We start from the raw sequence: 22489 nt of genomic DNA on the forward strand, positions 1-22489 counted from the left end.
TTGGCCTGCACAGCAAGATTTGCAGTCCTTAGGCGCATAGCACATGCCATTGATTACCATGTGTGGGAATTGGCCTTGCGAAAAAATAAGCAACTTAGTTGAGATCACACATAAAGAAGCGCTCGTCCTTCGTCCTGCGGCGATCCTCGCCTCGCTCCTGGCACGTTCTAAATTTAGCATCGGGATTTATGACGATCCCTCGTCATTTGAGCCGCTCTTCCACTGCTGCATTAGTTTTTTTAAGAACCCCTAGGATAATACTGGAAATGGCCGGGGAAAAGGAGAGGGGGCGTTGACAGTTGTGTGTCTCCCATTTTTAGGTAGCTACCCGAGTCCCAATCCCACATTAAATCCCCTTCTTGGCTCTACTATATGTATTATGTGGATATTTCCTTTGGGGGGCTGGACTAAAACAGTGTTCGGTGGAAATTCTATGCGGTAATTGCAGCCACCGAAACTAATACAGTGGAGAGGGCGACTTGTTCCTTTAGTTTTCCTAGGGATTTTCAATATTCTGAATGCGGCATCCAGTGTCAGAGGGGAAAGTATATTTGGGGATGAGGGGTAAGAGAAAATTTCAAGTGCATTCGGTGGACAAATATTGACAGAGGATGTGGTTCAGTGAGTTAATAACATATTGATAAAACTAAGCCATAAATCAGTTTTGAGAGGGTCTCCCGAATGTATAGATCTTAGGGTTACGGAATTCTTTAATCACATCATTTAAGCTTAATTATAACCATTAGAAGACAAGTAGTTTTCAAGATAAGTAATAATTTTTTGGAATTTTATATTTTAGGTGAGAAAAACTCTAAAAGTTTAGGTTTATCGTAGAATAAATACTATACGAATGACATAAATAAATTATGAAATACAATTTACAATTTTTTAATATTTTATTTTATTTCTAGATCCCAAATTTCCTCTGCCTTTAATCTTAAATACTAACAATTTCTTCTCGAAAATCCGTTTTGTAACAATTAAGCATAAAATGAATAAATAAATTTCATCAAAACTCAAGTCAAACGTCCTTTATTATTCCAATGAACTCCTCGCGAATGTTGAAATGTGATCAAAATGCTCCACAGAACTGCGAATATTACAATTTTCATTCGGATACGGATTCCCTTTTGCCATATTCCCAGATGAGCAGATGGCCGTGTCCGTGTCCATGTTAAAGTCAAAACGGTGTATCCAAAAAATATACGAAGCGTTTCCGATTTCAAAGTAAAGCGAGACAGACAGACAGACGAGTCGAGAGCGAAACGGAAGCGTTTGCTGCCCACTGGGAGATGGAGACGGAGACGAAGATCGCGATGCATTGTTGTGACCCATTCGCAGACTCATTTGTGCCCCGCTGATTGATCGCTGCGGGGAAAATAGCTGCCCCAGTCCTGGATCCATGGGGGTAGTCGTATTATTTGAGCAGGGAGGGGAAAATATATAAAATATCTTGAAATAATTATAAGCTATTATATAACTTTCTTGCAAGCTTCTGACTAAAATTATAGTACCCTGTATATAATTATATATTAATTTAATATTTCAAAAGCATAGATCAGAAACTACCTTAAATATTCCTGAATTAATAAAAACCTCTCCCATACTTTAGCCCCTTCTCTACACCCATGCATCAGCATCGCCGGGAACCCCTATTTAGGGGCATAAACATCTGGTTCACGCAACGCTGCCACCGACAACCAAATATGCAAACTGCGCTCAACGGGTGAAGTAATTAAAATCATCGATATACTCGCCTTCCTTCACGGAGGTGCTGCCTGCATTTTCGAGTGCATTTGGCCAATCAATCAGCGATCAAAGTTCATAGACGGATCCAGGGGTTTCACAGGGGATCCAAGAGGCACGGCGTAGGCAGTGCTGACTAATGGCCACCGATGATGAAGTCGGCCGATCTGTCCATCAGCAACAATAACAAAAAGCCCGGCTAATGTACTGAATATGCATCTACAAGATACATATATGTACCTATATATTGATGTGAGCGCGTACAAGCTCTATATGTTTGTTTATGAGGCTGTTGGGGGAGTGTGTGTGGAAGTTCATAAAAAGACAAGTGAATGATGGTGGTTTGTTAGGGGGTTAGACTTTGGGATACCGCTTAAGCGGTCTTAAAAGTCTTTATCCTATAAATATTTAGAGCTGTGACAGAGGTTAGATATATTTACTTACGCAGTTCTCCCTGCTGTACAGAATTCTGTATATTTCACACTCGTTTCCACCTCTATTTTAAGCATTTGTAGTATATACCCCCTACATTTTAGTGCCACTTACAGGGTATTTCGACTGGAAGTAATTGCTTGGAGGCGCGAAAAAAAGGGGCAGCAGCAAGCAGCGATCGCTACCAGCGTTGTCTCTCTCGCACCCTAGCTCGCTCTCACTTGCTCTCTCTCTCGAGCACTCATCCGCCCCGTTGCCATCGCTATACGGATCCAATTCCGGACGGACGGACGGTCGCATAAATATTTTGCTTTTATATTTTTTCAGCCGAAGATGCGCGCAGCACATAAAAAGCAACGCGCCCGCGTACACAGCCGATTGTAGTTGTCTATAAACAAAAAACAATCCATAAAAAAGCCCAACAGCGACGGCGGTCGACATCCAAAAAGGAGCAGCAACAGCAGCAACAACAACAGGAGCAACAAAGGCAGAGAAGGGAAACCAAACCAAACCAAACTTTTGTTTATTTACACAAAAAACATTTTAGTGACTTGGCCCGCAGGCAAAAATTGTTGACTTCTTCCCCGGCCTCTAGATGTTGGCCTGCCCTTTTAACAGTCAGGAAGTAACTAAAAAGATTTTTCCACAGCACATGAACCAAAAATGAAATCAAAGATCAGGCCGAAAGATGGGTCAAAGATCAACTAATATATCAGTAGAATTTTGGAATTTGTAAAGGGAATTGAAGGATCGTTTTAAAAATGAAAATACATACATATGTTTATGTTTTATTATAATGTTCAGTTTGAATGCCTTTGAGAGATAAATATTATTTCTACATAGCTATAGGAATAAATTTTAAAATATATAATTTTCAAAATAAAATTGGTCTTTTATCAATCTCTTTAAAAAATTATATTTTACAAATTGTTTACCACATTAAACTAATTTTTCCATGTGCAATAAAAATCGTTTAATGTCAGCAAAGGGAAAACAAAAGATCCACAACAGCAAAATGGTGAATTCCTTGTTCTGGGAACGCGATCATCACCATCATCATCATTGTCGTAATCTGATGTAAACGCTTGACACTTTGCGCTCGGATCTCGTCTTGCTGCTAGGCTCCTCATCCCTCACCCCCACCAAGAGTTTCCCTTTGGCCAACCGCAGCCGGCTAAAGACAACATCTGGCGAAAGGCAAAAGATTAATTTCTGACAGCGCGGGAGCGTCCCCAAAGGCGGCCATACATATTCATATATGAACACTGAGATGAGAAAGATTCGATGGCGGCAAAGAGACAAAAAAACTATTAGAAGACAAGGAATCTGGATAAGGGAGATACCCTGTAAAAATGTATAGAACTGAAAATTGTAATGGGAAAATTAGTTGTGATTCTATTATTTAAAGTTTAAGGTTTATTATAAAATATAAATTCACACATAAATAATTAAAAAATTGAAATATAATATAATTTTGTTCAGAAAAAGTCATATTGAAGAAGCATTCTACCATTTAACATTTGATTTCCACAGAAATTCTTTAACATTAGTATTTATTTAATCAATTTAATATTAAAACTAGACAGGTTATTAATTAATAGTTAATATCAAGACCTATTAATGTTTTTGAGACAGTCCAACATACCCCAAATAAATCGAGGAAAATAATAATTATTTATGCCACCGCTGATGGATATGAACATTGATGTCGATGTTGAGCAGATAGTTTTCCACGCAGCGCTTTTCACGGTCGCATCCATCAATCCCGCCGCAACACAATACGCCATATAAAGTCGGATGAGAAAGTACACACACACACACACACGGATCTCTCCGGATTTTGCCTTAGTCTGAGCCCGGGTAAGGCGACAGTGCGTCTCTAGAACTAATCATGAGACCCATAAAATATCGCCCTGAAATTGAATTCTTTCACTACGGGCCTTAGTCGCACTCTCGAGGGATCGCTTCTTGGGTTCCTCTTTAGTACTTCATTATGGACGCACTAACGATGTTGTTTTAATGATCTCAAAACTCGACAAAAATCCACTTGACAAAATCCACAACAGGCAAGTTCCTCCCTTCCTCTTCTCAAGTGCTGTGAGGACCGGGTGAAGGGCAGAGGGCCCCCGAAGGGTCGAGCATACAATGCATATATTCCGAACTATATATGTATATATAAGTCCCGGGAGTATATATAAACCGGAGATGTGTGCCTGAGCATTTTTGCACAGACACTTTATGTCTGGTGGAAAATATGTGTGAAAAAGACCATTGAATGTCGGAGCATATCTTTGGAGCCTTGTTATTGGGCATGATTCTCCGGCGGCTCGAAGGGAGTGAGCGAGCTGTTGATTGGCAGGGACTATAAAAATTGTTAGAGCAGAAACAGCCATGAAAATGCATTGAGAGTTCCTGTTGACAGATACGAATTATGCTCAACAGGTAACTAAATGTGCTTGGAAATTATGGAAGCGGCAAAGGACATGGCACTTGTCGTTTTTCACAGAAATTAAGGAAACTTTGCGGGCTATTTTATGTATCTATATCTATCTATCAGTTCTATATCCCACCTATACTTTACGAAGCCCTTTGTAACCCCTCAACAAGTTGAATACAAACAGTTATTTACTAGATTATACACTCGTGTACAAATCTACAGATCTGAACTCTAAAGGCGGCTTGTAATTATCGTGTCTCGGCTATAAAGCTCTGGCTTTAATTGCCTTTATTAAAGCTTTTAAAACGCATATAAGTAAGCGTTCTTAACCTGTTAAGTGGGTTTTTGGGTTAAAGTGCTACGTAATATGATCTCACATTAAGAAAAAGCTTCATTGAGATGGAATATCAGTTCCCGCCTTGATAAACAGACTGAATCATACGGAAATCTTAGGTCAGTTAGTATCTGGCATTCGTCAATAAGATAAGTTTGATTTTCCAGCACAAATATTAATTAAGCTGCGGTGCTGAAGAGATATTAAAAGAGCCACAAATATTTTTAGCAATCAAACCTTCACCAGAGCGAGTCACCGATTATTTTGCAACGCCCAATTGACCCAGATCCCCCTGAACCAAGCCCCCTCTACGACCCAAAGGCCTAATGTTTAGCTAGCTCCATCTCCGTCTCTCGTTTTGTTTATAACAATTTAGCAGAATCACGGCGAACGATCCGAGCCACAACAACACAAGTCAACATGCAAAATGATATTTAATAAGAGGTTGGCGTCGCACTCGCTGGCAAGTTGCTAGAGGTAAGGGGTTTCAAAAGGGGGTAACACGCATCAATTGCTCGCTACACATTAAAATTAATTTTAAAATTCACGTAATATATACATATTGTCAGAGAATTAAAAGTCCAAATAAATCTACAAATTGAAGACAATCTTTAACCTAAGAATTCCGTATGCTTTAGCTCAAGATTCCCAGTTTCTAAAGTATTAACTTTCTGATATTTGTAGACAAATCTTGGCTCTAAATATATATTTTTTAAGCATTTTGTTCATTTTCTTACAGCTTATTTTTCCCAGTGTTCATATGCATAGAAAGAAGGAAGAGAATCGCAAACAGAAATCACTGAAACTGAGGGCAATACCCACAGAAAGAGAAAGACACGTGTTTTGAATTAAGTGCGTGCCCCGCCCTGCACCTCGACCCAGTCCACCCACCCACTGCAGCACCCCCTCCTACCATTAGAGCCACATTCTTGATGCTCCGTGGTTGTTGACATTTTAATGGCCTCAAAGGAAACACACTCACAGGAAAATAATAATAAAAAAAAAATATGTACAACAATGCACATGCTGCATGTGCGGCATAATCACGTGCAAACAGGCCAAATCAGAATCGCAACTGGCAATTTGAGCAGAGCTGCGGCAGCCACAACACGTTGTTAACTTGCTGCTTGCTGCCTGCTGCTCAGGTGCAGAGCTTCGACCCGAAGCTTGGCTCTGGCTGCTCTAGTATAGGTGAGTATCTGTGTGCGACGGCGACCTGTTGCCACGACGTTGGCAGAGCTTCAGCTGCGACAGAGGCAGCGACAGCGGCTGTTGGCTGTTTTTGGGCGCAGTTGATGAACGAAGCTGTTGGCCGAAAGACGCGGCGGGCTCAAACTCCGGCTTAAACTTCCATTTAAAAAATTAAAGCTGCCAAGTTAGTAGCCCAATTTGGGAGTTAAGTGACTCTAAATCAAAGTGCAAAAGTGAATTGTCACAAGTTTATTATAAAGACGTTTAACTTTCGTATATATTAGATCGAAAAAAATTGTCATTAAAACCAAAGTGCATGTGTGAAATTGATCAATTATCTGATGATTACAGATTTGTTTCTTAGTTATCATATTAATTAATTAAAAATTCACAACATTTATACCAAAATATAAAGGAATATTCATAGAAATCCCACTTTGAAAACCTTTTTATAAGGTCCAGAACCAGTTATATTTATAAATTAACCTGTACAATGATACATTAAAACCTTAAATAAAATCTGTACAATGTGCTACAAAGTACAGACCTCACCATACCAGTTCTATAACAATTAAACTTCCTTCCCCTAAGTGCGTGCAATAAATCCATCAAGTTAATAGAGTGCGCAGCAATTTCAGCCACAATTTGAGAGCTCATCACCACAATCGCATCTCATCGCGTATCTTGTGGCTGCTATCTTGTATCTGGTATCTCTTAATCCCCTGAAAATTCCAAGCTTCGCTTGCAAGGGACCCACAAAAGGCAAAGAAATCCAACAAAAGAAAGGAGAAGAAGATTTCAGTGAAAGTGATGAAGCGTCGCCAACATCCGCGTCTCTTAATGATCGGCAGAGATCACATGTGCTTATATATATGCATATAAGTGGGCCACCAGAGATACAACAATGGAGAAACAATAACAACGCAGTAGTTTAACTAAATGTTTGCATGCGCAAAATGTTGTAAAAAAAAAATACACAAATAATTTACTGCCAGAGGACCGGAATTTCAGTTTTGAGTCAGCCTCAGGCTGAGAAAATAGCCAAAGTTTATGCAAGACGAAGGGGAGATGAGTTAAATAACTTTAAAAAATTGTTTAAAATTTTGATTTATTATACAAAAAATATATTTATAGACTTAAGTTTCTATAGAAACTATTTTTTTACAGTCTGTAAACGTTAATTATAAATTTCAAATACAATATATTTCTAAATATAATATTTCTTCTCTTAAAAACTATTACAATTTAAGTTATTAGCTTATTTTCTTGAACCTCATTGGCACTTGTATGTGCTTAATGACTTCAAGTTGTGGTTTCACAAGCTCTCAATAATCTATTTTTAAAGTTGTCTTTTTAAAATCAATGATAAACTCAAAGTTTCACCTTCAGTTTTTAACAATTAGGCTTTTGTTTAATATATAAATTCCTATAAATCAAGGCGTTTTCTAAGTAAAAACTTTAACAAAAGGTTTTGCCAGTTGTCCTAAGTATATAGTATATTATTGTCCCATTGAAATGCTATCCTCAAAACTCCACCTGACTTCCTCAACACTAAACTGGGTTTAATTGCCTTTGGCATTAAATGAGTTTACCATACATTAGCGGGTTTATGACCCACCTGTAGCTACACTTAACTTGGCTCTTAGCCATTCGTCGCGCGTAAATAACCGCAGCAGACCCCAAAAACTCACCTTGAGCCGACTGGCACACCTGAACTAAAAAGCGTCGCGCAGCATCATTTGAGCCACGTTAAGAAAAAAAGGCAATTTTTCTCCATCTTCTCTGTTGGTGTCACTTGTGCACTACAATTGCAAATTCCCCACATCGCTGTGGCTTGTTTTTCCACAGCTCTTTTTTTAGCTTTTGCGCCTTTTCTCTTTTTGTCTGTTGGTCTGTTTGTCTGCCCCTTCCAACGACTGCCGGTCGTCGCCTAATTACCCATTATTTCGCTTCGAAAGTGCACTCATAAAAATGCATCTAAGAGATGTGCTCTCAACTTTGTGTAAAAATCTCTGGCTAAAAAAATTGAAATATATTTTATATAAATTTATCCAACGATAAAAATGTCGTTTCTGGGTATTTTTAATATAGGAAATACTTTTTTAACAACTTTCTAAGTAATGTAAAATTACCAGGAAGAAATACCTAATAGAAAGCTAAAGATTTGATGCTTAAAAAATGTTTAAGTCATTCCTATGATTTTATACTAGGGTTTAGTAAATAAAATAAGCAATTGAAAAAGTAAACAAACTAATTAATTAACATTTATATTGCAATTTTTCTCTGTGTAGCCATCAAGAAACCACGAAAAGCCGCCCAAGCTGACCAAACGTTAATTGAAGACCAAAACTGAACCAAGCTGATAATCAGACACTTTTCGATCAGCCCCTGTAGATGCGGTGTTAAGCCAGAAAATACAAAAAAAAAATGTGCACCGCTGGCGCTGCTGCTGCAACTGCTACTGCAGATGATGGTGAAGCCACTACAGGTGGAGCTGCTGCCGCCGAAACATCGGATACCCATACGAGTGCCCCAAGTTCGACGGCCTTGAACCCCAGCGCCACTCAGGTAAATACCACATACAGATGACTCGCACGAATATGCGGTGGCCAACATACATATTTTTGGTTCGCGCTTGATTCGCTTTTGTTGCTTTTTTGCTGGTGACTCCCCCCCTGAAGCTCTTCCCCCTCCACCCCATTAAAAAACCTTATCTGACAACAAATAAAAACGAAGCCGCAGAAAAATCGAGCAAAACCAGTTTACTTTTTGGCTCGCTGATTTTAACCGGGACTAGGTTTGGGTCTTGAGTATTATGCGATCGGTCGGTCAATCAATTCGTATGGAGCTTATGATCAGGTTTAAAATAAAAGATTAATGCAACCCAAACGATGGCTTTTTATTGGGTTGATATGAAATAGTTTGAAAGTCAAGATCATGGCAACTGCTAAATGGTAATTAAGCGAGCTTTTATTATGGTTATGAGAACCAGTTTATATGCACTTGATTGTTTGGCTAAGACTTTAGAGAACAGTACTTAAAAGCCAAGTCTTTATTTACTTAATTTAGCTGAAAATGGTTAATGGTTTCTTTAAATCCTAGAGAGGCAGGTAATACTTCAACAAAACAAGTTTGGTTGCATTAACAGATATTAATAATGTTTCTAATACTATTTGTTAAAATATTAATTGAAGAACTAAACTATGAGCATTATGAAGAAGCTTCGTATTTTTGATTTTAATTAAAATTGTAAACGCCACACCTAAGTTAAATTGAAAGTTACAACACTTCCCCGGAACCAACTGTCAGTTAAATACGAAAAAATCAAAACAAACTGAAATACGATTGAGTTTTCAACCAAGCGTCAAGGTTCAAAAGAGTTGAGCAAAGATTTGCCCAGAGCATGATGACAGGCACCGACAACGAATCACTGCTGGAGGACGGAAGCCAGGGCGATGGGCAGCACCGGCTGAGGATTTGGCAGAAGGTAATCGGGAGGCCACATCCTATATCCTATCCTATCCTATATATATACATATCTATCGGTGTATTCGTTACTAGATTGTGTTCTTTATGCTGGGACTGATAGTGGCTCTGACCATCTGCGTCCTAATCCGACTGTCCAATCGATTGGCCGCCGATGCCGAACTAAAGGCACTGAACCACTTCCGCGAGATCTACTCTGGCCGCAGTGGCCACCTATTTGGCCACTAAGCTTCTGTTTATCCACTCTATATTTTTTAATGTTTGTCTTTCGCTTTTTTTTTATCTTTTGGTTTGTTTGCTTGCAAATTGTTTAAATAAAGTGCTAAATGATTGAAATGCGGAATAAGTTATGCCAGCTCCTCTGGCGGGAGTGCAAATTAAACAACAAGCAATTAGCCAAAGATCAGGAAAAGTTTCAAATCAACGTCACTGACGGAGGGTTATTTCATTGATTATTAAACACCCGTATCGGATGGGCTTACGCGTCGTATGAGTGATGCGGGCGGCGTATCTTTTTCTTTCTTACAAATAGCTATGCTTTTAAATATTTTTGATGATTTTTTAAATAAAATTTTATGATTTGTAATAGTCTTGTGCATTAAATATCCTTTACTTTTTAAGGTAACAATTGAATTAAACTCGCCGGAGGTTCTTAAACCCGAAAAAACCAGTTGGAGGAGCTATCTTCAGTGGATTTTGGCACCTATCCTAAGCGCAGCCACTGGCTTTATCCTTTATTACCAAGGACCCTGGTATGGATTGGCCACCTTCTATGTGAGCTTGATAGCCGCTCTACTGGTTCGTCCTGGATGGCGATGGTTTTATATAGCAATGGTGACCACTCCCCGAGATACCAAGTAAGTTATAGGCAAAGCTTTAAAGATTTTGTTGGAAAGAGTCAAAAGATAATCTTAAATGTATTCAGATTTCATTGCATAAAATATCTGAGATTTAAAAATATATCCCCTGATTTGATCAGTTCTAATATAAAATCAATCTTTCTTATAGAAATATGATATTTTGACAAGTAGAAAATAAATTTGCTCTAACAATTATTGATTAATAACTTTAAATTCGTTTAAAATACCTTATTTTGGTTTGATTTAAATAAAATTAATCAAAACTAGAATTTAAAGACAGAACTCACCGCTTAATAGACTTCTTTGACTTGTATTTTCATAAACTTCCCTTCTCCAGAGCTCTCTTTGCCTACATCCGTGTTCTGCTGTTCATCAAACGGCAGGAGCGGAAGAATGTGAACATCGGTGACATCTTCGAGGCGAATGTGGCCCGCCATCCCGACAAATTGGCCATTGTCAGCGAGTCCCAGCAGTGGACCTTCCGGCAGCTGAACGAGCACTCCAACCGGGTGGCCAATGTATTCCACAGTCATGGCTACAAGAAGGGCGATGTGGTGGGCCTGCTGTTGGAGAACCGAGCCGAATTCGTGGCCACCTGGCTAGGTCTCTCCAAGATCGGAGTAATTACACCGCTGATAAATACGAACCTCCGGGGAGCATCGCTCCAGCATAGCATCACGGTGGGTCAGTGCACGGCTCTCATTTACGGGGCCAGCTTCAGATCGGCTGTGATGGACATAGCCAAGGATCTGCCCGCCCACGTCGGCCTGTATCAGTTTAACGATGAGGCCAACCAGGAAATAGTGGCTTCAGAGGGACTCAGCCAGGGATTGGCCCAGCAGTTAAATGGGCTCCTGGAAACGGCTGCCAAGGATAAGGTGGCCGCTGGAGCTTCCCGACCGGATCATCATGATAAGTTGGTGTATATCTACACCTCGGGAACGACGGGTTTGCCAAAGGCAGCTGTCATCACACATTCACGGTGAGTAATGGGTTTTATTTTAAATTATGGGTTCTTATAGAGAAGGGCTGATCATACAGTCAACCTAGGTTCCCGATGATTTAGCATTTTCTCATCTCAATAAATCCCATTTCTTTCAGATATTTCTTCATTTCCGCTGGCATTCACTTTACACTTGGTTTTAAGGATCAGGATGTGTTCTACACGCCCTTACCCCTGTATCACACTGCTGGCGGAGTGATGAGCATGGGCCAGGCTCTCCTTTTCGGCTCCACGGTGGTCATAAGGAAAAAGTTCAGTGCCTCGGGATACTTTGCCGACTGCTCAAGGTTTCAGTGCACGGTAAGATCAGTTTTTGTCATTTAAATCCAAGGCGTAATGTATCCTTCCCTTTCTTAAATCCCCTCCAGGTTGGTCAGTACATTGGTGAGATGGCTCGCTATATCCTGGCCACACCATCGGCTTCACATGACCGCAAGCACCAAGTGCGCATGGTGTTTGGAAATGGATTGCGTCCACAGATTTGGCCACAATTCGTTGAGCGTTTTGGAATCGGAAAGGTGGGTGAGTTCTACGGCGCCACCGAGGGCAATGCCAACATCATGAACAACGACAGCACCGTCGGAGCCATTGGCTTTGTGTCCCGTATCATGCCACAAATCTATCCCATTTCGATTATAAAAGCAGATCCACACACCGGTGAGCCTTTGAGGAATAGCAAAGGCCTCTGCGAGCGGTGTCAGCCCGATGAGCCTGGCGTGTTCATCGGAAAGATTGTGAGGGGCAATCCCTGCCGGGAGTTTCTGGGCTACGTGGACCAGAAGGCCTCTTCCAAGAAAGTAGTGCACGATGTCTTCTCCAAGGGCGACATGGCATTCATCTCCGGCGATCTTCTGGTGGCCGATGAGCGTGGCTATCTCTACTTCAGGGATCGCACAGGCGACACCTTCCGCTGGAAGGGCGAGAATGTGTCCACCAGTGAAGTAGAGGCGCAGCTGAGTAATCTGGCTGGGTACAAGGATGTCATTGTCTACGGCGTCAGCATACCCCACACCGAAGGCAGAGCTGGAATGGCGGCCATCTACGATCCCAGTCGCGAGGTTGAGGTCGGTCAGTTAGGCGTGGAACTGGCAAAGGCACTGCCCGGCTATGCGAGACCGCTGTTCCTGAGGTTCCTACGAAAGATTGACCTCACGGGCACCTTCAAGCTGCGCAAAGTTGAGCTCCAGCAGCAGGGCTTCAATCCGGACATTGTCGAGGACGAACTGTACTATGCCCAGCCGAATGGCGTGTATGCTCCACTCACCTCATCCATTTACGAGAGGATCCAGAGGAACGAACTGCGCTTCTAGAAGCCCTCCTCCAGACTTCCCTTTAGATGAGGAGAAGTCAAGACTGTGCCCCATATATACATATGTATATTAGTAGAATGGATTCTGGTTGCTTCCAATCCGAATTTCTGTTAGTTCTAATTTGGTAAAGTTGATTATTTCGCTAGCATTAAAGTTATGTAAAACAAGGAAAGTTATCCTGGACGAAGAGTTTTCCTGGGGGAAAGACTGACAAGGATTCTAGCTTTGTCTGCATTATATTTTTATGAAGGTTTTATATTCTTTTAAAAACAAGCAATCTCAATTAGGAATGATTACAAAATGTAATATAAATTCAAGCTAGTTACAATTTTATAGTCTTTTATTGTGCTAGCATTAAATAATGTTTAAAAAGGAAACTTACAAATGAAATAGCATCAGAAGCCACTATTCGTTCTAACAAAAAGTGGTTAAGATTTCTAATATTCCCATATTCACTGTCGTTTCCAATCGTATAGGGTTTAGCATTACTGAAATCTCAGCTTTCCATTAAACTTAAAACTAATTTTAATTTATGGAAAACTAAGCCCAAATACGACTGGAAACGTCTCGAAAAAATGAGCGTATAAAATACTTTCAGCAGTCTCTGGGCGAACGCACTCAATCCTTGGGCGGCACATTCTTGTTTAGCTCTGACCGCTTCTTTTCCTCCATACGCTGCTCCACCTGGTCCAATCGCTCACTCATCGCGTCCAGGGAACTAAGCAATCCCGCCTGAATCTCGCCGTACCGCTTCATAGCAAGGACAAGGCTCTCCTCGATGAGCTCGCTCTGCTGTGCGTACTCGCCGTTGTTCTGCGTGATCTGCTTCAACTGGTCCAGGCACTCGCTAGGAATGCTGCGGAAGTACTCTGCCCCCAGCGCTGGTTCCAACTGCTTGATCCTCTCCAGCTGCTCGGCCTGAGTGCTCAGCTCGGGGGCCACGGCGTGCAGGTAGACTTCCTTGGAGCGCACCTGCTGATGCTCCTCGAGGAAGTTGGGATCCAGGTATTTCTCCAGTTCGGGTGCTCGCTTTACGCACTGCTGCAGGGGAACACTTCCCGTAGTGGCTTCGCCCAGAAGTGCGTGGGCCGAGCACAGGGCGTCCACCACGCCTTCGCCAGCCTCTGGTGCATCGGGCAGGGGACCCAGGACTCGTGTCAGGGCATCAATTCGCTTCTCCAGGATGTCTAGGGCTTCCATTATAGCAGGATTTCTCTTTGTTTTGTTTTATTTTTTTCGTTCGGAATGATGTCAGGTGTAATGTGACCGCAGCTCGAGTGCTAAAATATACCAAACAGTGTGTACACACTTGTTGAAGTGGAGCATTAACCCTTAACTGACTCACTGGGGTTAAAATTTAAATTATTACATTTTAATAAAATAAAAACTTTTAAAAACTTTTTAGAGCTTATCAGACAGAAGGCAGCATCACAAGCCAAGTCGATCTAGCCATATCCAAGAGAAAAAATTTTTTTTTAATGTTTTCAAAATTTGATAAGGGGTTACATCATTAAAATTTTCAAAAATTGAAAAAATTTTGAATTTAAAAAAATTTTGAATTCGGAAAGCAGATTTATTAACCATTTAAAAACTAACACAAAAATGCTTTCCAAATTAAATTAAATTAATTTTTGGCTTAGTTATAGATTTTTAAAGTTTTGAATTTTTGCAAAAATTATCATAAAAAATTATGGATAAATATTTTAATGCTGAAAAAGCTGAAGAAGGTGCCCAAGCAGGATGATGCCCACAACATACGCCAGCTCATCCTGGATAATTTTATTTGTAAAAATATATTTCCGAAAAAACCCCCGGAGGTAGAAAAATTTCCAGCATTTATGAATTTCTATCTTTTTACTTAAAACGATTTAGCACATTACAGCTTAAAATTCTCAAGAGATAGGGACTCCGCATCCTTGTTGATCTGCGCCAGACTGTCCTCGGATATAATGCGCACCACATCAGCGTCCGGTTCATCGCCGGCGGAATCGTCGAGCACACATAACAGGCCATCGTTTTCCATGTAGGGAAAGAAGAACTCCGGCTTGTCCCAGCTAGCCTTGCTACCAATGCCACAGTGCAACTCCTGGGCCATGTGCTCCGCCAGCAGCTCCGGCTCATCGAAGTGGAGGTCGCAGGTGACGCAGCGCAGCATGCAGATTTGCCGTCGAAGGTAATTCACAACCTTTACCCTCTGATAGAAGTTCAGAGAGCTGGTGGCGCGATCAAAATCCAAGTTGTGGGTCTCGGTCATGTGCTTCTTTAGGTCGACAAAGCTCTCACCCAGATGAGAGCAGAAGAGGCACTTAATGGCACTCGGCTCGCCATCCCCAGCCCAATCAGACCAGTCCGAGTCGTGCTCACCATCTGAATCGGGGCGGGCTAAGTGCTTGTCGAAGTCTACGCTGCCTGTTTCCAGATCGACGGATGTGGATGCAGAGGCCTGTCTTCGCTTTTGATGGTGCTGTTTTCGTGGAGTTGGTGCCGCCGGTCCGCGATTGTAGTTGATAAGGAAGTATTTATCGTACTCCCTGCGATTTGGATTTATTCGCTTGTGTCCCTTCTTACGCATGTGCTCCTTGAGCGTCGGTCGATCCTTGAAGATCTTCTCGCAGTACAGGCACACCAGCTGATTCAAGTTCTCCTCCAGGTGATCCAGTAGCTCGTCCACATACACTAGCTTCTCCGGCTTGCCCACCAGCAGGAAGTGCTTATCGAACAGGTGGTCCAAGTAATCCGCTCTCAGTCCCTTGATCACGGTTCTGCAGAAGAGGCACTCCTTCGAGAAGTTCCGGTCGGTGAGCTCGAACTGGTGCCTTTCCAGGGCTTTGCTCAGGCGCTGCTCCTTCAGTCTTCGGCGCAGCTCGTAGTCCTGGGGCAGGATATCACACAGCAGATAGTACTTTTCGTTTTTCGAGTATTTTCCATCGGGCAGCTGGTCCAGAAACATTGTGGTGCAGTACTGCTCGAATTCGTGGGCTAAACGCAAGGAAAGTTAATGAAATGATTACTTTCTAGGATTAGCATATACGTACCCTGAAACTCCTTCTCCCAGTACTGCAAATAGTCCTCCAGCAACGCTATTTCCTCCACATCGGCTATGACCAGACGGTGCTCCAGATAGAAGTGTGCCAGGCAGTCATCTTTGTCGGCGGGAAATATGTACACCTTGTCGCACTTGAGGCACTTAATGGCCGTATTGGCAGAGGGTTTCAATGGAGCACTAGACTTGGCCTGCTCCGGGGCCGAATCCTCACCAGAAACAGCCACCGCGTGGTCCATTTTGCTGTAGGTGCACAAATGAAGTTATTTGTTAATAAAAAAAGAGTTTTTTTCATACATATATTCAGCATTATTTAAGAATTAAAAAAGATGATGTATTTTGAAGAATTACTTACATTATTTACAGTTAAATAGTCCTTTTTTTTAACTCGCGAAAAAAACAAGAACCAAAACAATGTAAAAATTTACAAAACAGCTGACAAAATATACCAAACCCTAGGTGGTATTTTCCTTAATACTATATGCTACGGTCTTTTTTACGTTGAATTATTACGATTTGATTAACTCACGTATTAGTATTTTTTGGTACCTACCGCTTGGTCACACTGTTTCAACCGCAAACAAAGTAGGGGGAGGAATCCCATTTATTTTCAAAAAAATCAAACACTGGAGCACGACGTTAGCGTAAGTGGTCCCCACCGCGATCGATCCAATTCGGGTACCAATTAAACTATCATCAATACCCACACACACGCCATACACACCCACACACACCCCTGCCCAGTCGCCCATGCACGCACAAGCCCAAGACAGAGACACGAATCTCGGTACGAATTTATCAATTTAATAAAAATTGAGACTCGTCTGCAGCGGGTACAAAGTTCGATCCGTGTGCATTCGGCCTGCGCCATAGTGTGTGTGTGTGGGCTTGTGCGTGCAAGTGCGAGGGAGAGGGAGTGTGCAATATATGAAAACCAATTCTTACAGTCTGTGTCCAAAGCGCTTTTTGTGAAAGTATTTCTGTTTCCCCCGGCAAATTCGCATCACGATGGCTGCGCACTTCTTTCGCACTGCATTTTACGCAACGGCGGCGAGAAAATCGATGAGCCTGCCCTTCGCCGCCGGCCGGACAGCCGCCACCTTAGCCGTGGGCCTTTCCTTTGGTGGTAATTGTTGCCTCATTCCTCCGCTCCTAGCTTACGTTTATTTATAATTGTTTTCGATCCGATCTGCTTTCATTCTCCCCTTTACATCACCACACCACATCCATACATCACCTGCCCAACCCCACTACCCGGTCCCCAAAACAGCGCAAAATAGCCGCAGCACTGTGCCGTACGAGAATGTCTACGCGGATAGCTTCTTCGGTGGCTACCAGTCGCCGGGATTGCTGCAGCGTCCGATGGGCGAGATTCGCAAGATCCAGGCCCAGGCCCCGCTCATCCGGAACTTCTCGAGCCTGAGCAACCAGCAGTTGCAGCAGCCGGTTCTAAATGTAAGCATATTCTGTTTTTGAAAGACTTGGCGGAGAAGTATCAGAAAACTCTGGGATAATCCCCTTATATAAACTGTAGAGTGCATCCCTTCAAGCCTAAACACGTTTTCCAAATTCACAACTTAATAACGCAGTCAAACACTGTGGGCTTAATTAATAAATTTCACTTTTCATTAGCAATTTTCTATTTATGAGTAGTCTGGTTTATAAATCCACATTTTATATTCCTTAAGAGTTGCTTATCATAATTTTAATTATCTCTTTATTAAAGAGACATATGTATGTCCGAGCAAAGTTCACAAACTCTCTGATTAACATTTAGATTTATTGGTTAATGTTTTTCTAACTAAAACTTGTTATTATCTTTTCATATTTTACTTAAAACTATAATAAATTGTAATACAAGATATTTCTTAGTCTAACAATTTGCATAAATTTTTTATATTATATTTAATTAAACCTTACCCTCACCTCCGTCCGGTTTAGAAGTTTTTTCCTACTCACAAAGGCAGAGTTCATTGTTTATAATATATTTTAAAGCACGTACGTTTTTAACTACCCTTAGAAGGGCAGAATTCTAATATATTATCTCAACAAACCTACTTTTATATACGATAAGATAACCCTGAATTACCAAGATGAACTTAAGATTATAAAAAAACCTTTATGACGTGATCAGATATAATAAGAACACCTGTTTGGCTTTTAAAGACTCAAAATCGCCAAAATACTGCCAGTCTACAGTAGACAACACCTTTAAACAATTCAACATTTTCTTCTAGTGTGCTTACATATTATTGTTCCTCGTTTAAAAGGTCGTAAAGTATAAACTTTGTAAAGTTTTTTACTGGCCCAGTTAGTGTCTCAGGTCCGGTTTATTCATCGTATTTAACCTAAGATTGCGTCTAACCCAAAAGAGCATTCCCAGGCCTTTTTGCATATCTATTGATCTGTACTTGAACATTTGCTAATTTGCTTTTTATTTCCGCTTCTTCATTTTGTGCAATATGTAGTGTGTGACTTTTAAAATTTGCATGCTTGAATAATTGTATTTCATGTACTTTGAACCCGGCAAATGATTTCGGAGCTCTATCTCTCCCTACCTCTCCCGCTTTTCCACCAATCACTTGTTAAGATTATCTCTGCCTACGCTTATATACATATATTTTTAGACACACATCCATTTTTTAATGATTGTTGTTCAATGCCTGCAATTAGTAGGGGCTCATTAACCGCTTGAACCAACCAGTAAATGGTATAGTACATTTAAGTCACTGATATCACTGATACCGTTTGTTATGGACCTGCGGTCGATATATCCTTGGCCGGATTTATGGAACCACCCTCGCTTGAAGCAAGCTCAATTGAGCAATGTGGCACAGCTTTTTCGTGATGATTCAAATTATAATGGCGCCCAATGCCAAGCTTTTGCCCGAGCCCCCAAAGCGTTCGTTCGGGTTTCTCTCTATTTCCAGACTTTTGAGCTGATTATACCTGAAATTTGTTGAATGCAGGGTATATTGGGTAAATTTTAAAGGTTATACGAATCATTTCATGATATATTTGCCCTTTAAGGGCATAGTCGAATCACAAAATCAGTTACTGTATTTAATAGCTTATATCTCAGGATCTATTACACCAATAACCGTACTTTAGAGCTTCTTGTTTATAATTAAATAGTATCCTCTCGTCGAGACACTTTAGTTATTTCTCCCACAGGGGACTCGGGCTTCCAGTCTCGCATTGTATGTAATTTAAACCAATGCCGCAAAAAGTGAAAAAGAAATATTCTTCCCATATGTATATGCACACACACCTCAACTGAAATAACTATTTTCTATGGGGAATGTAAGCTCGCCTCAATTCCGCTCAACTATCCACGATCGTTCCACTGGATCGCTGGATATAGGCTACTTTGTGGATCAGTCAGTTAGTCAATGTCGATGCACCTGCTTAGTTTTATCTTTTAATATGGACTTCCTGATTGAGATAACGCTGCTGGTGATATTGGCGGTTATACTGCTGAAAATCTATCATCGGGCGAAGCGTGTGAGTAGCCGTGAACTCTCGCCGGAGGTTCAAGTGCAAAAGTGTCAAACTAAAGTGAAAGTCCCATCCAGCCAGCCAGCCTCTCTGTCGCTCATATTGTGTCATCATTTGGTGCTTCAATTATTGCGATTTTGCTCTTTTTCCGTAACAAATTTATGCGGGAACGATTCCACTAATCTAAATTGCAACTTCTTATCGTTGGACTTGGCGTGCCTATCTTTGAATCCATGTCTGGCTATCAGTTTAGCCTTGCTATAATGTAGGAAAAAAAGAACCCAAAACCTTTGCACATTCAGTCGCTGCTTCGCCTTCGTGCCAATTTGCCGCCTGCTCAAAGAGACTCTTGATAATTGAAATCCTAAAACAATTATACGGAAGCAAAACGGTATACAATGTACGGTTGCATTAAATAAGCTGCCCACATAGTTATTTTTCGCTCAATATAGACGCAAAGTGATCATTGCAATTCGATATCTTGCAATTCCCATAAAAAGTCCAAACGCATGCACACCTGCATTAGCCTTATCGGGAACTGGGGCGATTATCATCACGTGTACGGTGGCTTTCTCAAGGTCACCAGCAGCTGTTGCCGTGGATAAATCAGAGCCTTATCAAATCTGCCTCGTAATTTGCATGGATTTCGTTGGAATCGCCCGATCAGGCCATTATTTTAGCCACTCTAAACCTTCCTATCTAATCGGTTGCGATTAGTTACTCACTCAGTAGTTAGTTACTCGACCTATCCAAACTTTGCCTTGCTACAAAAAGATTACTCTACTCCAGACGGTTAATCATATATATATATATATCTAATTAAACACTTGTACTTGTAGAAAATCGAAATGTATGTATGTAAATTGCAGCTGTGTTTATTTAAGTTTCATTTCCCCTAACCCCACTAATCATATCTCATATCTCACCTGTTCGATAAAATGACGATAATAATGGTTTTCCCCTCAAAACGCAGAGCGCCATGGCCCCGTTGAAGAATCGCCGGTATATATCCTCGCAGGATATCACCAAGAACATGACCCTGTACACCAACAGTAAGACGCATGTCGAGGTTGACCCCAAGACGCTGGCCTTTAAGAAGCCCACTGGCAATCCCTTGGTCCTGATGATGGCCTGGCTAATGGCCAAGCAGAAGCATCTGAAGAAGTATGCCCAGATCTACACGGAAATGGGTTTCGATGTCATGGTGGTTCACATTACGCCTTGGCAGCTCCTCTGGCCGGTCAAGGGAACCCAGGTAAGTTGTTTTTACAGTTTCTGTCCCAGCTCAAAGGCGAATTAATCCCAATCCCCCGACCAGGTGGTGGCCGCCGAGACGCTGCGTTTTCTGGAGAACAACAAGTCGTATGAGCCGATCGTAATGCATGGCTTCTCTGTGGGCGCCTACCAGTTGGGCGAGATAATGCTGCAGATGTCGCGCGATATGGATCGCTACGGCAGCATCCTGGACCGTTTCGTCTGTCAGGTGTGGGACAGTGCCGCCGACATCACCGAGATTCCCGTGGGCGTGCCTAAATCGATTTTCCCCAAGAACGAACGCATGCAGAGCGCCCTGCGCAACTACACGCTGTACCACATGAAGACATTCCACAACCAGGCCACCATCCACTATATGCGCTCCAGCCAGATGTTCCACTCCACCCTGCTCAAGGCCCCGGCGCTGTTCTTTGTGTCCGACAACGATCCCATCGGACCGCCGTCCTCCAACCAGGCGGTGCGCGACAATTGGGAGCGGGCGGACATTAAGTGCACGTTCAAGCGCTGGGAGCGATCGCAGCATGCCGCTCACTACATGAAGCATCGGGATGAGTATCTGGAGACCTTGTTCCATCATCTGGACGTCTGCGGCGTCCTGGAGGCCATCGGCGTGCCCAAGCGCGCCAAATTGTAAGCGGAGGCACGCTCACGAATTCGGTGATATACATTTATTCAAGAATCAACGCGATTATGATTTTATCCTAGCTGCTAAGACCTAAAATTTAAATGAAGAAAACGAATACAAAAGCAACCCCAATGTCCCTTTCGTATAATTATGATCTTGTGAATTCCTAGGCTAAGCTTAATGTCGTATTGTATCAAAAACAGAGAGAAACTAATGCTCCACGCTCTATATATTGTTATATTGTGAGATGATCACTGCGTAGAACGGCTAAATAAAGTAATTTAATTAAAGTAAAAAAGAATAAATAAAAAAAAATCGCTGCGGACAGGATTCGAACCTGTGCGGGTAGAACCCAATGGATTTCAAGTCCATCGCCTTAACCGCTCGGCCACCGCAGCTTGGTAGAGCAACAGTTCTAAAAGCGGGTTTTGCCTCAAATGCCACCCTCTCCCCCTCTCTTTGACACATAGAATGTCGGTAACAAAGTGCGTCATACAAAAAAAAGTGTCGTATGGCGGGTTCCAGCGGTAGAACCCGCATTTTCCCCGTGGAACCCGCAAGGCTCGATTCTAGTTCGAATCTGGGCACCCCGAGGCCTGCTTGTCGGTTGGTCTAGTGGCTAAGGCATCCGACTGCCACCCTGAAGTGTATGGGTTCAAATCCTGGTTACTCATAAGATTTTTTGTCTTTTTTTTGATTGTTTTTTTTTTCTTTAGAAGGGATCGATCCACTCATTAATATTGCCGACCAAAGCCGACACCGCAGCTTGGTAAAGGAATAGTTCTAAAAGCGGGTTTTGCCTCAAATGCCACCCTCTCCCCCTCTCTTTCGCACATAGAATGTCGGTAACAAAGTGCGTCGAAAAAGCAGTTCCACAACAATGGACTGCTTTGAGAACGTAAATTCTGGGCAGTGTTTAAAAAACTGAAGTCGAATTACAGTGACGGACAAAAGTCTACGTACGACCCCTTTTTTTGGGTTTTAGCACTAACCATACAACATATAGACTGGTCATTTCATACAATGAAAATGGACACAAAAATTTCCTAACATGCGGTCCCATGTTAACTGTTTGCTGTTAGCGACAGACCGTCTGTTAGATTTTAGCTGTTAGCGTCCCGTCCCATGTTAGCTGTCAGCTGTTAGCGTCAGGCCTTTACATGTATGCGTGTTCATGCATTCACGTACACGGGTGCATGTGTGCGATCGTTTCATTTCGGGCCAGCAAGAATATTTGGTCTTTTGCTAC

At 41.9% G+C, this 22489-nt stretch overlaps 4 protein-coding genes and 1 non-coding gene across 9 annotated transcripts; 2 read left to right on the top strand and 3 right to left on the bottom strand.

Moving 5' to 3' along the window:
- Positions 1–6246: 6246 nt before the first annotated feature.
- Positions 6247–12971, top strand: Fatp2 (Fatty acid transport protein 2). 3 transcript variants are annotated; one of them, XM_017183006.2, is made up of 6 exons: positions 6247–6324; positions 8432–8708; positions 10248–10483; positions 10824–11468; positions 11588–11789; positions 11858–12971. In XM_017183006.2, exons 2-6 carry the CDS (start codon positions 8568–8570, stop codon positions 12797–12799), a joined length of 2166 nt encoding a protein of 721 aa, XP_017038495.1. In that variant the 5' UTR covers positions 6247–6324; positions 8432–8567; the 3' UTR covers positions 12800–12971. The 3 variants fall into 3 exon arrangements, with proteins under 3 accessions (XP_017038495.1, XP_017038496.1, XP_017038497.1); XM_017183007.3 differs by lacking the exons at positions 6247–6324; positions 8432–8708 and adding an exon at positions 9359–9627; XM_017183008.3 differs by lacking the exons at positions 6247–6324; positions 8432–8708; positions 10248–10483; ... (1 more) ...; positions 11588–11789; positions 11858–12971 and adding exons at positions 9376–9627; positions 9702–9934.
- Positions 12972–13121: 150 nt separating this feature from the next.
- DCTN3-p24 (Dynactin 3, p24 subunit) lies at positions 13122–14076 on the bottom strand. Its single transcript, XM_017182882.3, has one exon. It carries the CDS (start codon positions 13997–13999, stop codon positions 13418–13420), a length of 582 nt encoding a protein of 193 aa, XP_017038371.1. The 5' UTR covers positions 14000–14076; the 3' UTR covers positions 13122–13417.
- A 558-nt stretch (positions 14077–14634) lies between these two features.
- Positions 14635–16307, bottom strand: LOC108086141 (zinc finger protein 277). Its single transcript, XM_017182997.3, has 3 exons — positions 16198–16307; positions 15835–16085; positions 14635–15778 (listed from the first exon to the last, which is right to left on the bottom strand). The coding sequence occupies exons 2-3, from the start codon at positions 16079–16081 to the stop codon at positions 14676–14678; spliced, it is 1350 nt and encodes a 449-aa protein (XP_017038486.1). The 5' UTR covers positions 16082–16085; positions 16198–16307; the 3' UTR covers positions 14635–14675.
- Positions 16308–16354: 47 nt separating this feature from the next.
- Positions 16355–21470, top strand: l(2)k09913 (lethal (2) k09913). 3 transcript variants are annotated; one of them, XM_017182998.3, is made up of 5 exons: positions 16355–16486; positions 16790–16968; positions 17113–17297; positions 20314–20595; positions 20659–21470. In XM_017182998.3, exons 2-5 carry the CDS (start codon positions 16851–16853, stop codon positions 21247–21249), a joined length of 1176 nt encoding a protein of 391 aa, XP_017038487.1. In that variant the 5' UTR covers positions 16355–16486; positions 16790–16850; the 3' UTR covers positions 21250–21470. The 3 variants fall into 3 exon arrangements, with proteins under 3 accessions (XP_017038487.1, XP_017038489.1, XP_017038488.1); XM_017183000.3 differs by lacking the exons at positions 16790–16968; positions 17113–17297 and having other exon boundaries at positions 16395–16486; XM_017182999.2 differs by lacking the exons at positions 16355–16486; positions 16790–16968; positions 17113–17297 and adding an exon at positions 19212–19346.
- Positions 21471–21556: 86 nt separating this feature from the next.
- Positions 21557–21638, bottom strand: TRNAS-UGA (transfer RNA serine (anticodon UGA)). Its single transcript has one exon. It is a non-coding gene; the product is annotated as a tRNA-Ser (tRNA).
- Between the last annotated feature and the right edge of the window lie 851 nt (positions 21639–22489).

This window comes from Drosophila kikkawai, chromosome 2L, assembly GCF_030179895.1.
Source record: "Drosophila kikkawai strain 14028-0561.14 chromosome 2L, DkikHiC1v2, whole genome shotgun sequence".
Lineage (NCBI taxonomy): Eukaryota > Metazoa > Arthropoda > Insecta > Diptera > Drosophilidae > Drosophila > Drosophila kikkawai.